Source organism: Emydura macquarii, unplaced genomic scaffold (assembly GCF_026122565.2).
Source record: "Emydura macquarii macquarii isolate MOO-44397 ecotype Brisbane River unplaced genomic scaffold, CSIRO-AGI_Emac_v2 contig_2897, whole genome shotgun sequence".
Classification (NCBI taxonomy): Eukaryota; Metazoa; Chordata; order Testudines; family Chelidae; genus Emydura; species Emydura macquarii.
In genome coordinates this window covers 10,052,542-10,066,639 of record NW_027133034.1, presented here as the reverse complement: position 1 = coordinate 10,066,639, position 14,098 = coordinate 10,052,542, and the positions used below count along the sequence as shown (strand labels likewise).

Here is a 14,098-nt window from a genome sequence, read left to right as displayed (position 1 = left end):
CATTGCCCAAAATCACTATATTTGGAAATGTGGTCTCCTGGGAAATCTGATTTCATCATCTTCCAGCTGAAAGGATACATAGTCCTGATATAAAGCAACAATTCAGCCAGGATTTCAAAGCATTAATTTTTTATGTCTGGATTGAAATAACATATGAAGAGGAGATCGGGGAGGGAAAGCTCGGATCCTTTTCATAGGGAAAAATACAATTACGCATGAACATTTCTTTCCAGAGAAAGAAACATGATTTGTATGCCAGCCTAATAAAATGATTGAGAACTCTTTGCCTGCAATGAGGATTTGGGAATTCACAATGGGGAACCCACACTGATATATATATATATGAGAAGCAATGACTGAATTAGTACACGCAGGAAGAAGACTGGCCTGAGAATATTCCATTTCAAAAAATATATTTCACATACCTGACAAGTTATTCTATGCAGGAAATGTTCTAGGAATTTACTGCAAAGATATCTGAACTTACCTGATTTTGATTCATATTCTTTTACGCAAATGGACCTTGAATCAGTGATGTCTGCATTTCTTGGTGGGTTTGTTCACTTTTCTTATGACCGATATATTAAAAATTAGTGAAGAAAAAATGAAGAAAATTCTCCTGTACCTCCCTCCAAAACAAAAGGTAGAGATCACTGATCATCAGTTCATATTTTTTCAGGTTTGGGTTGATTGCTAAAAAATGAGCAAATACTGCCAAACTTGCTAATTTGGTCAACACAGGTCTGATTGTCCTGTCGGTTACATTGATTTATTATTAATAATTATAATTAATTATTTGTATAGCACTAGCATGAGAAGACCCAGTCACAGACCAAGACCTCCTTGTGCTAGACCCTGTAAAACACAGAGCAAAAGAGAGTCTCTGCCCCAATGTGTAATCCAAGTAGTGTACCTCTAAATTAAATCACAGACGTAATGCCACAGATTGCAGTGAAGTTACTTCTGGTTTAACAAAAGGGAAAGGGGAATTAAGCCAGTAAAGCTGGATATCTCTTCATATATAGTGAACCTGACTGGAACACCATTCAATACACTGCGCAATCGTGTCCAACAGGACCCTAGTACAAAGCCCCTGCAGTCAATGAAAGTCTTCCATTGATTTCACTGGGGACTGGTCCTCTGCTGATATATACCCAATTGCAAGCTAATGGGCACAGAGCATCAGAGAGTAAAATTAAATGTTTTTCCTTCATGTTTCTGTCTTATCGCTTATATTTCAGGCAACATGAACTCGTTTGAAGTTCAGAACAATTAAGTCAGTCTAATTTTCATTTTGTGCTTATAAAATATATAGGTGTGCATAGAAAATAGTTATGTATGTGTGTGGGGGCCCACACATGCACGGTTGTGTAGATGGACTATTCTCAGCAGCTGTTAGGTATTTAGTACAAGTGGACTTGAGTGTCTCACCCTTTCATTCTTCTGCATTTTGGCAACGCATAATCCTATAGGGAAGTGTAGACATGGCTCACCCTTTTAGCTACTGAAGAGGGGCAGGAAGAGTACTGCATGTACTAAGCAAAGGGTTCTGTGCATGTCTTGTAAATGGATGAAGTGTCTATGCTGATTCACCCAGGTCCGTCATCAGCCTCAGTGCTCTGGAGAATGATGTGGTGTTAATACATCTGTTAACACTTGCAGGAGTAGATGGAGCTCCTCTTGAATGGAGTTATGCTCCTGACTTTGAGACAGTCCCGAGTATTTTGGAGAAATTGCTCATCTGGCCACATGGAGTTTCACAGGTTTCTATTCTCTCACCCTTTGTATTTAACATTAGGAGAGTCAGTAAGGAAATATGGCCTAGGTATGGATGATGATACTGACCTCTACATCTCCATTTCATCAAAACAAATACTGGAAATGTTTTCAGCTCCCTAGAGAGAAGAGCATGCCTACTTTTTGTTACTCAGGGTCACAACTCAGGCATCATATTGAATCTTGGATGTAGAGGTAACAGCAATTCCCAAGCGTGATTTGTATCGTCTTCATTTGGCAAGAAAGAATGGAGATTATGGGACCTATTTTTTCAGGGATAGACTTTGCCACACTTATCCCTTTTCAGGTTACATTACTGCAGTGCACTCTTCCTAAGGTTTTAATTAAGACTGTATTGATTAAGGTTGTTGCTTATAACTGGAATTGTGTGTAAAGTTTACCATCATGAAGCATGCAGGCACAGTGAGATCACCGAGGCTGCGGGAACAAGGTATGAATCATCAAAATAAGGTAGAGTAGTGGGCTGCAGGGGAGGTATCAGCATCAGCTTGTGATCGGTCATTAGATCTAATGCAAAATCATTTCCTCTTCTGTTTCAAATATGCCTTTCTGTGGTTTTTGTTTGTTTGTTGGGTTTTTTGTGCACTTTAAAAGGAAAGCCTTTATCCATTTCTTGCAGTCTTTATAGGCTTTTTAAATGCAGTTGTGACACTGAGCCAGAAAGGGTCATGCCATTAGCAGGCTGGATGACCCAAAATCAACCTTTAAAAACATACTGGAAGAAAATACAAATGGTAATTAGAGCCATTCCTTGTAAATAGCCAACAAAGCCATATTGTATAGACCAGAGCTTTGAAGTTAAGACTTGTGTTATTAGAAGACTGGAAGTAAATAATGGCTGTGTATGTCTGTGTTTACCTATAATCTTGTTAGTGGTTATTGATGTAACCAAATATTTCCTGTCTGTCACTATATTCTGTCAGGTCATAGATAAAAAGAAGATATTAATATTTAGATGGAACTTGAATGTAGTAATATCTTTGTTTTTATTTTTCTTTGAAGTTTGTAGTATCTACCTGTGAATGGCTGTTGATGGGTAATTGTCTTATGCTAATGCAGCTAGTTACCAGTGTGCATAGGAAATAGGAGGTTTTACCTCAAAGGACATTATGCGTTACTATTCTTCACTCAAGGGACACCTGCTGTCAAGAAAATATTGATAAGCCTGCCAAGGATCTATAAATGGACTTGGTGGCCCTGATCCTGTTATTTTAGGATGGCTTAAGCCTTGTGGGGGGAGAGTCAAGTCGCAAGATTAAGATCCCAGCTACTATCTGGATCACCCAGCTGTTTCTGATGGAAGAAATTTTACAGATTCCATACATGAACTATCGAATGGATTATAACCTATGAACGGATTCCAGAAAAGAATTTTTGCAACTCAGATAACCACCTCTATTATGAAATTGACCTGTGGACTTTATTCTTATTTGTATGTATAATGATCATTTAACTAATACTCGCTTCTTTCTTTTTTAATAAATATACATTTAGTTAATAAGAATTGGCTGTAAGCATGTATTTGGGTAAGGTTTGAAATATTCATTGACTTGGTTGGTAATGTGTCCAGTCCTTTGGAATTGATAGAACTATTTTATATGATGAACAAGATTTTCAGTAATCCTCATCATATTTGAATTGGCTGCCTGGGTGGAAGCTCAGGGCTGGACTGCTTTAAGGGAACTGTGTTTTTGGCTTCTGGGTAACCAGTAAAGTATTGTAGAAGCTATTTTGTTGCTGGATTGGTGAATCTATTTATTAGGAATAACCACCATTCTTTGCAGTTTACCCTAATTGAGCAATTAGACTCACCTCCTACCCTCCCCCGCCCCCAGACCAGCAGTTCTATATTTTGGGGTGGGTTGTATCTTTTTAAACACTCTACTCTGTTTATTCACATCATCAATATTCCATCATTAAAGATTTTCTCTGACAATATGGTTGCCAGAAGTTTGAATGGTAAGTCTTAAACAAAACTAATTTTTTACTATCCTGACTTCAAAATGTTCTCAGCTTCAGAACTCCAGTTCCAAGACCTCTGCATTAGCAATATATATATATATATTATTTACTTTAACAATTAACACATTTTTGCCTCCAAAGGGCTTTTGTCAGAATAATCTGAACATCTGAGTTTAGAATTTCTTGCCCTTTTTCACTTTGTGCCCAATTCTGTAGTCTTATGACATGAAATACTGCTATACTCAGAACTGCAAGATTTGCATTTTGTGTTTAATTATTTAACCTATAGCCCTTTAAACCTTGTGACTAGTAACACAATGTAGGAATAAAACAGTTACTATACACTGATAATAATGATATCTCATTCCTTTCCTATATTAAAAAATAGGAAATTAAACAAAAAAATTTATGAAACTGACATTTGCTTCTTGCACAGTGTTCAAAATGAAAAAATTAAATGGCACTATCAAAAGCAATTTTACATATGACATATATTGGTAAAAATGTTGAATGTGTGCAGTTTAGTGTTTCTGTCTAATCCCCCTTGGTAAAGAAACATTATTAAAACCTTACTTTTGTAAGGAATAACTGTTAAGATATAATTCATATATCTTTAAAAGGAATCCTTGCTTGTGTTTTTACCACCATCTTGGATTATTAAATTTTAAATAACTGAAAAAGTCTAAATCTCTTTTTACCACTTAACCTGCTTCCTTATTGTCTTCACTCAGCTTAGACAGTGTAAATAGTCAGTTTCATTTTTGTTTCTTTCCTGTTTCATTTTCTGATTCTCCTCCTTAGAGAGCATAGTGCTATTTGTGTTTGGGACAAGCTCTGCAGCAAAATATTTCATTGCAAAACCCATACACTTTTCACTGATTTTACTTCATTAAAACATTTCTATACATACTACATTTTATAACCCCTCTGATCCCCCCTGTCTTTTTTTTTAAATCACCTATATTTTGGACTTAAATTAATATGGACAATATCCCTTTGAATTACAATAACAGAAAGTTAGATATAAAGTCTTTTAAAATAAATGAATGGGCCTTTCATCAGGCTCATTTCTTTTGGATGATGAAGCTCCATTACATAGTCTCCAATAGCACATTTTACATGAGTGCTGAAAAAGCATATTTTACACAGATGCTATCTGACATAGTCACCATGCCAACTTTAAGAAAAATTAGTCATTCCTTATAGTCATAATAGGCTGATTTGGTAAAATGTGCAGGGATCTACAATCCTCCCAGAAAGAAAATATGGGACTATACATTTCACAAACATGAACAATTTATCATGCAAAATCTGAATCTGCCAAGTTCCAATCACAGGGATGAAATCCATGGGAAAATATGACATGCCTGTGCAGAAAGCAAACAGGGCAAAACGTGGGCTTGAGCTACGACATAATTGTTTCAACATTCTTAACTTGTTTTCTCTACCTCTATAGGTCCTTCAGAAAACCAGGATGGTTGCTCACAGTGCCACAATGACATTCAAATTTTCAAACCTTATTACTGATTTTTCCTTCAAAGTTATTTAAAAAAACAGCATGGTCCCCCCTAGCATCCAACATTATATAAATCTATTTAAAAGGACCATATTATCTGAGCAGTCTCCAAAAAAAGAACACAACAGCTGTGTGAGTGTGAAGCACTTAAGCTCCGATCCGGTAAGCTCATACTTAAATGGGATGGATGTGGGTAGACCTCTCTGCTTATGGAGAGCCCAACTGAAGCATTCTCTTGTAGGATCAAGGCCATAGTTAGATGTGAAATTACCTGATCTGAATATACAGATGCCTAATTGTATGCACAAATGATGTGCACTTTGTCCATCTTTGTAAATTTAGTCTCCCAGATCTTTTTTTAATTTTAAGCAGGACTCACCATTCAAAAATGTTTGTGTTACAAGGATTTTTGGGTAATAAATGTTTTAAATCCAGCTGTTCACAACTAAACAAAAACACATCCATAGGCTGTACTGATTTATAACATCTGGTACCATGTGATAACTGAAGACACACCCTATAGAATTACATGTTTTCCAATAATATACTCTACATTACTGGTAAAAGTTCAAGTGCGTGCTGAGTATTTATTAAGAGTGCAAGACACAATGATAATGAATTATAAAACTTTATTGGCCTGTTAAAAATAAGTCCAGCAAGTACATTTATGTAATCTGTCCACATTATTAAGATAGTATTTGAAACAAAAAAGAATGATTGTCAATTATTTACAAGAAATATAAATCAGCTTTAAACCTATATTGGGAGTGGAAAATCTAAGTTTCACAACTTGTTGATGGATTACAGCAAATGTATTTTTAAAAAGATATGTTAGGAATGCTTTTCCTAGTTGTTGATAATTATTTGGAGCATTATTTCCCTTGATACATGAGAAGACAGACTTTGGATATGGAGAGGTTATATTTTCTATACTGAAACTAAAATTTAAAAAACAACTAAGGGTATAAGGTTCTGAACGGCAGAGAGAAGTTTCAAATTTACTTAAGAAACCTATATACTCATGCTTGATTTGCGATATGAGGGCCTAATTCTGCTCTCACACTGGTATAAATCAGCAGTAAATCCAATTAAATCAATGGCATTACAATGGTAGAAAACTGGTTTAAGTGGGCACACAATCAGGTTTAAAATCAGAGTGAAATCCCGGCTCTGTTAAGTCAATGGGAAACTTCAGTTGATCTCAATAGGGCCAGGATTTCACTCAGTTTCCACCAATAGTTCATTATAACTAACTACCCCCCTCCCCACACACACATCTGAAATCCTACAGAGCAATTTTTGTGCTTCTATATTTTTCAGCAAATGGCTGAACTGTAAAGTAACTCCGTTTTATTGTGCAGATGTGTGCACTGTCCCATTTATTCTGTGATTAAATTAAACCTAGCAATGGTTTGTGATATTATGGAAGAAAATGATTGGAACTTTCACCTCCTGCCTTCAGTTTCATTTTAAAGATTTACCTGGAGTTGAGGCTATTTCTAGCACTTTCGATAATCACTGCAAATGCTTAAACTCATAACTGACCTCTTCAATCTATCTTGATCTCCCTGCAACTCTGCACCTTTAAGAGATGGTCTGTACATTTTCCGCACTGAACACAGTGGGTCAGATTGCCAATTGGCATAAGGTGGTGCTGTTCCGTTAAAGACAAGGGATCTACTCACGTTTACACCACCATGTGTTCTTGTTAATGCAACTGTAATTATTTTATACAATGCAGAAGCAATTAGTTTTAGTTTCTTGCTGTGTATTTTACTTCCTGACACTACCATTATTACTTCAGTCTTCAAAAGTTTAAATTCTTATGGGGAGAGCTGCGAAGTAGCCTCAATTAATCCTCTACAGATGGGCCTAAAAATAGCACTTGTGAAAATAAACAGAATAGTCAAACGTCTTATTTTCATCTAACTAATCCATTTGCATTTTCAGAGCAGAGGATAGTTATGAGTAGTAAAGCGCTAGCATAGACAGAGGCCATTTTTGGAAGTTTTGTCCCAGACATTTTTGTGGAAGCGAGGTAGCGAAACATATAACAACAGTGATCTCTATGTTCCCTACAATGCTGTCAGCATAAATCTCGCATATTTGGGGTATACACTGCACTTGGGTGCACCTAGCCACATCGTGTGCAACAGTTAAATTCAGCCATGGCTACTGGGTCCTGGAATTAATGTGTCAGAATGTGTGTGCACACAGGGAAACGGACCTGGTAGAGGGCAATAAAAATGAAGATGGGGCTTCCTGGATGATGACAGGGAGGAAAAGTTGGGGGCCACTGAAGGCTTGAAAGGACAGGGAGAAGTCAGTGAAGTCTTCAAGAGTTTCAGGGAAGGAGGGGATGAAGTAGTTTAAAAAAACTGGAACATGCTTCAGATTAGAGTTGGGTGGGATTTTTCAGACCATTTGCCAAAAAATCCAGTTTAACCCAAACTGTTCATGAATTTGGATTACATTCTGCAAATAGTTTTCAATATTTTTAAAATGAAATGTTTCAACTTTTCATTTTGAAACAACATTTTGTTTATACATTTAGAGAGATTTATTTACAAAACAAAAAAGGGGGAAAAATAGGAAAAAAACCATTTTGTTTCAGTTTTAATTAAATATTTTGTTCAGCCTGAAATTTTTTTTTCCGGTACTTTGTTTCAGCCCCCAAACCAAAGTCATTCACCTCTACTTCAGAAAAGCCTTTGGATATTCTCTGACGTGAACATGCACATCTGTTGTGGTTGCCCAACACTATATCTGCAGAAGAGGATTGTTATGACCTCATATATTAAAGATGCAACAAAAGAAAATAAACTTGAATGAAAAAGACCTCAGGACTGAGGGTTTGGGGTTTTTTAAAAATCACCTCCAATTTTACAGGCCTTGAATTGCTAGCTTTTGAATATCTATCTCACTGCATCAGAAAAACAGAGTTAGATGTCCAGATGTTGGCATTTATGCCAGCAATTAAATACAGGCACAAAACTGGCAGCTGGATGGAGGGCCCTTTAAACACTGGATCTTCATGTGAAAGTTATGATCAGAACCAATAGAAACTGCATCCTCTCACCTGTAATTGTAGGTGCCCATACAAAGACTTGTAATCCCTGAAAAAATATTTTTAGGGGCCATTTGTGGCAAGAGAGAGGAAAAGGGTTGTACTGATTCTGCTTAATAGCCACAAAGATTTAGGAACAATAAATACAGGAAATATATGAAGTGGAATTGTTTCTACTAAAATGCTGTTCATAGTTTTCCTGGAGATATTTCCTGCCCTGATGGGGATTTGCTTCCATCAAAAAACTTCCATTGACTTCAGTGGGGGCAGGAGCAGATATTTATTAAAAGGAGCTGATTGTGCAATCCCTTGTTTACATTGGTGAGCAGTAGTCCCACTGAAGTCACTTCAACTATTCATGTAGATAACTGCTCACCAATAGAAAGGTTTCATCATATAGCCTTTTAAAGCCCTTATCTGCTTGATCTACTAATCCTCATTTTAAAACAAATTATAGCATAAAGAAACCCCTTTTAATGTAATACTGCAAATACATTTCTGTTTTCCTTTCAGGTCTGGCAAACTTGTAAACTTGGCCTTTAAATGTTTCATAAACATGTTATTGCTCAGTGAAATTACATAAAAGCTTTTTAGAATCAAATGCTGGATGTTCAGTGACTTTTACCATTTTAATGGCTCTTGCCTGACCCTTAGTTTGAATCTCACTTTATTTTAAAGGGTCAGGAATTCTGTAATTAGCTGAGCCCTTTGTAAACCAACACCATTTGGGCAGATTAGAATCTCTAAAGTGACAGGCAATGTCATTTACAATCAAGCTGAAAAATAGCAATGTAGGGTGTATTGCAATCTCCCTGCTTAAAGTTCAACTCCCTTTAGCTTGAAGAGGCTAATCTGTTCACATAATGGAAATAAAATATTTAGCAACAGGTAGCCTAGTTCCATTATTTAAACATTGTCACTGTTAAAAAAGAAGCAGTAACTAATCACATGCTGTAATCCATTAGGCTCTGTGAATATCTGTATTAAGTAACAGTGCATTCAGTGGCTAATGTAAAAGATATAGTACAAAATACGCAACAAGGATATCCTACAATGATTGATAGATAGATATCTCTATCAATGGTGCATAAATCAGTTCTGATTTGTTAATGTTAATGTCTTGGTTACATAAAATCCAAAATACTGTGTCAGTACATGTAGAGCTAATTGAAATTCAAACCTATTATTGTTTTTTAAAGTTGAACTGCAAAGAGTTACAAAATAAACCACAAAATATGTCAGGTAAGATCCTAAATCAGCAACAGAATGTACATACTAAATTTTAAAACCAAAAATATTTCAAAAACATCTTTTCCTTAATTTAGCTGCCACATTCTGAATTGGCATTTGGTCTTTTCCCTGCCAAAAAAGAAAGGGCCAGATACTGATCTCATTTACACAGGAATAAACATGGACTAACTTTCCTGAAACACAATGAATTTGCACCATTGAAATTGAGACTGGAATTTGGCCCAGCAGACCAAGCTCTGATACCACATCAGTGTTATTCTTTTGTGATTCCATTAACTTCAGTTCGGTTATCCCTGATTTACAGAAGTGTATTAGAGATTAGAATCAGGCCCAGTGACATCAGAAGCAATTTAAATAAGGTTGGAGATGCATGGGCAAACAAGATGTCAGTGCATAAGCTAATTTAAAAAAACGAGTTAAAAGGATCAGTAGGGAAGAAGATATTAGTTATCTCCAAAAACACATGATTTGAAAGAGCACTTCCTCAGGCATTTGGAAAAGACAAGGCCGATGTTCTCTGATTTTATTTCAAGGAACAAAAGAAAGGTTTAGCTGATATCACTCCAACTGAGTGACTGTGAAAAACAGCCTAACTGTTGCCATCCCCCAAATGCTGCTGCTCCAGGAAAGCATGTGTTGGTTGACCTGAGACATTGTGGATTTTGAACACACACTGAATTCCAACTCCATCTCCATCCATTACACAGGCGAGCAGCAGGAGAGAACACCTCAGTGGGCTTGTGGGGAGGAAAGAAAATACCCCAACCACTCCACTTGTCAAATCAGTGAAGAAAGAAAGAAATAACTCCCTATCTGGGACAAGATGTGTACAAATGGAGCCATGTTCCCAGTCTCAAAGGCAGATTCCTTCAGGGTAGACGCCTAGGGAAAGGTGACTGATGGCTGTGAAAGACTGGAGGGAAAGTAAGACGACAGTCAAAGGGTTGGGGGCTGAGAAAGAGGAATAGATTGGGAAAAAGCCAAAGGCGAAGGAGAGATCATACACAATAAAAAAAGGAAGAACAAAGGGAACGCATGGAAGCAAACATGAGCAAAAACAAATGATGCAATATAGAATATTGTAAAATAGACTAAAGCTAAAAATTGAGAGTACAGCAGCAAAAAACCACACCAATACAGAGAGCAGGAAAAAAAATGGGGTGAATGAAAAAAGGAAAGAGAAAGAAAAGCAAATGCAAAGGAGATAAAGTAATCTGAACCCTTCTTTTTCACTAAATATCACGTTAAAATAAATAATCAAATAATATTTATTATCTAGATAAACCATAAATGATACATAGCACGTCCTCAGCTTCTAACAGACTATGAGGAATTCAAACGGACTTTCATTCATTCAAAACCCACAAATTTGGTGTGTGGAGAAGGAAACGCCCAATCTTTACAATAATTTATTTCTATAGAGATTCATCTCGGCTTCTCTTTCTGGGAATTCTCTTAACTCATTTTTTTTTTTTTTTTTAATTTCAAAAACGTATTTTTTTTCACTGATAATTTTTTCTTCTTTCTTACCCTGATGTCACCTTCTGAATAGGAAAGCTCAAGTGCTGAATTCAGAATTCGGCTGGTATTTGACATGGAAATGACTTTCAAAAATCATGTTTTAAGTGTAAGCCTTGATCCTGCAAATGCATGTGTGTGTTTGATTTGTAGGCAAAAATAACACCTTATGGTGTCGATCATCGGCACTTTAAGCTCCAACTCAAACCATCGCAGTCCAGCATAGGACACAAGCACATGCCTAAAGTTAAGCACATAGTTAAGTGATATGCTGAACAAGGATGGGCTTAAGTGATTGCTTACAAGCTTTGCTCAATCAACTCACATAAATTAAGGCCTGATCCTGTAACCCTTACTGATGTAATTCTTGTTCACCAGAATCTTCCAAGTAAAGGCAATGGATTTTCAGCCCCAATTTGCTTTAAGTACATCAATAGTCCCATTGAAATCCATGGGACTACTCACACATTTAAAGTTAAGCACATGCAAAAGTGTTTGTAGAACCTAGTCCTTAAACATATGATTTTTTTTTAAATACAAAAAATCTTTGCAGTTCACCTTTAATAAATATTATTTCTATAACACCAACATCTTTCCAGTTAAGTTCAAACAGAAATCTTTTTGACAGAGAAAACAATGTAACCAAATTGCATTTAAATGCCACTTTGAAGCCGCAGTAAAAACAGAACAATAAAAAAGAATCTGATAGCTTATTTCTGTCCTTTCTTGAGTTTTATAGCGATGGAAGGGCTGATTTTGCCCTGAGGTCTCCAAAACAACTAATGAGCTGTGTGTACGTCTAGAATGCTCCAAACACAACCCATGTCTAAAAGAGAAGTCCAAGGGGATGTGGCAATTCACAGGACAAGAACAATGTCCACTCCCTAGCGTGCAGCATACAGCTTCAACAAACAAGCTCAACAGCCCCTCTCTCATTTTTTTTTCCTTATTTCATTTACCCATCCAGTGGGATCTTATGAAACAAAACAAAACCTAAAAGAAACAAAATAAAATATGAGAAATCATGCTTAACAAAATTCAAGGAAAAATTAATACAAGGAAATAAACACAGATGAACACTAAGTTGAGATAAGACAGATAAACATGGAATGCATTTAAAAACATGTGCAAAATTAATGATAAATAAAAACTGAACATAGTTTATGGAAAATGCATAATTTGCTGTGTATTATGGGTATGGTTTTTATTATTTAATTAAAAATCAAATATTATAAGACATGCTGTTTGTATGTCGAACACATGAATAATATTCACAATAAGATGCAATACAATACAACTAGTAGATAGAGACTATGGTGGAGGACATATTTTCATATGCATAATTATGCATATGCAGTATGCTGTTCCTAAAAAGAATGGTATCAGAACGAGCACAACAACAGTCTATCAAGTTTTAAATACCTATAAATGCTGATACACGAAACATGCAAGGTATCTGTAATATAGCACCATGTACTGACTCAGTAGTGCTATACGAACCGTGATAATAAATGGGAACATGTAAGTATAAGCACTAGTCCTCCGCATTGAACAGAAGAACCTTAGTCAGAGCTGCTGCCATACTCTCAAGAGCCCAAGATAAAACAAGTAGTAGATGTGGATAGAACATGGAAGTGTCTGAGGAGTTGGGCTTGAGGGTGATCATCAGCATGCATCTCCCCGCCCCCCCCCTTTTTTTTTTTTCCTCTTTCTTTCTCTTGGCTCTGTTCTGTCTGCTTGGCATGAGAAAATTGGCTATCCCACTGCAGTGTTCTTATTAATGCAGAATCAGGTTCCCAGGTGCTCACTACTTTTTACCTTGTGTTTATATGCAAAACACTCCACACTAGCTAGGTGCTGGATCCAGCTCTGAGTGTCATGACCATCTTTGATCTACTTTGTTATGAATGAGAAAATAATAACTGAGGAAAAAGTACCAATTTTTTCATAATTGATTCATTACCTCTAAAAATCAACAGCCACATCAATGACTAAAACTGAACTTTTTTTTTTTTTTTTTATATCAGGTCAATTTTTTCCTCTCTCTACCATTAAGCCCACTTTGTGAACCTTAACAATGGTGGTCTAAAGCTTAAAGCCTTAAGGAAAACCAGTTTTGGATTTGGATTAAATTCAAACACCTAATTATAAATCATAAATACTTCCCAGCACAGCATCATCTTACACAGGCTATTGTCTGACTGTAATTGTGTTATTATGTACATCACTGTTGATTGTTACCATTATTTGTTCTAATGACACAAAAAATAAGGAAATAATATGAGAATTGGAATTACGAGCACTATATTCCTGCAAATATAAATTTCATTAGTAGGTCTTTTTTAAATCTTGCCTCAGTAAATTCACAAAGATTTGTGAAGAGATCAAACCTTATCTACATATCAGATCACTCCAAACAACCAAAGGTTTAGAGCCAAATCCTGGTCCTATATGAGTTAATGGGAATTTTACTATTGACTTCAATGGGAGTTGAATTTGGCTGTGAGAAAGTAAGTAAAAGTGACTGACTCATTTACAATGAATTTTCTTGCTAATTTAAATCTTTATGAGTTATTAATATCTTCTTTTGGAGTGTTGGTAGTAGCACATATGGAAACCAAACATGCTGGTTAGGTGCTACTTCACGTTTTCAAGAGGGTGTGTGCAAAATTCCTGTTCGCTGAAACAATCTATGGGACTCAGAATGATAAGCCAACAAAAACAGGGAGAGAGAGAGAGAGAGAGAGAGATTTGGCTAATCCACATACAAAATATAATTTCAGTACAAGTGTGTAACAATTCTGAGCTGCCCAATTTCTGCACAGGCACCGTTTTTAACTGTTGTGAGAGGAAGGCTTCAGGCTAGATTGCTGTTGAGAAGATTAGCTACATAAGGTAATAATCACATGTAGTGATGAGTATTTTACCTACTCTAAAGAATACTATGTTATTGTTGGATTCAGTGATTTTATTACAATTTAGATTAT

General features: G+C 36.1%; 1 protein-coding gene across 4 annotated transcripts in view; it reads right to left on the bottom strand.

The window, feature by feature from the left end:
* Window positions 1-14,098, bottom strand: part of LOC137167129 (BDNF/NT-3 growth factors receptor-like) — a 259,594-nt gene that overhangs the window by 127,491 nt on the left and 118,005 nt on the right. The window contains exon 12 of one of the 4 annotated variants that reach the window (XM_067569142.1): window positions 5,888-12,104. The exons of the other annotated variants lie outside the window; for them this stretch is intronic. Coding sequence (XP_067425243.1) covers window positions 12,067-12,104 — 38 coding nt within the window. The 3' untranslated portion in view covers window positions 5,888-12,066. Of the gene's footprint in view, window positions 1-5,887; window positions 12,105-14,098 lie in introns of those variants that run through there. 4 annotated transcript variants of the gene reach the window in all.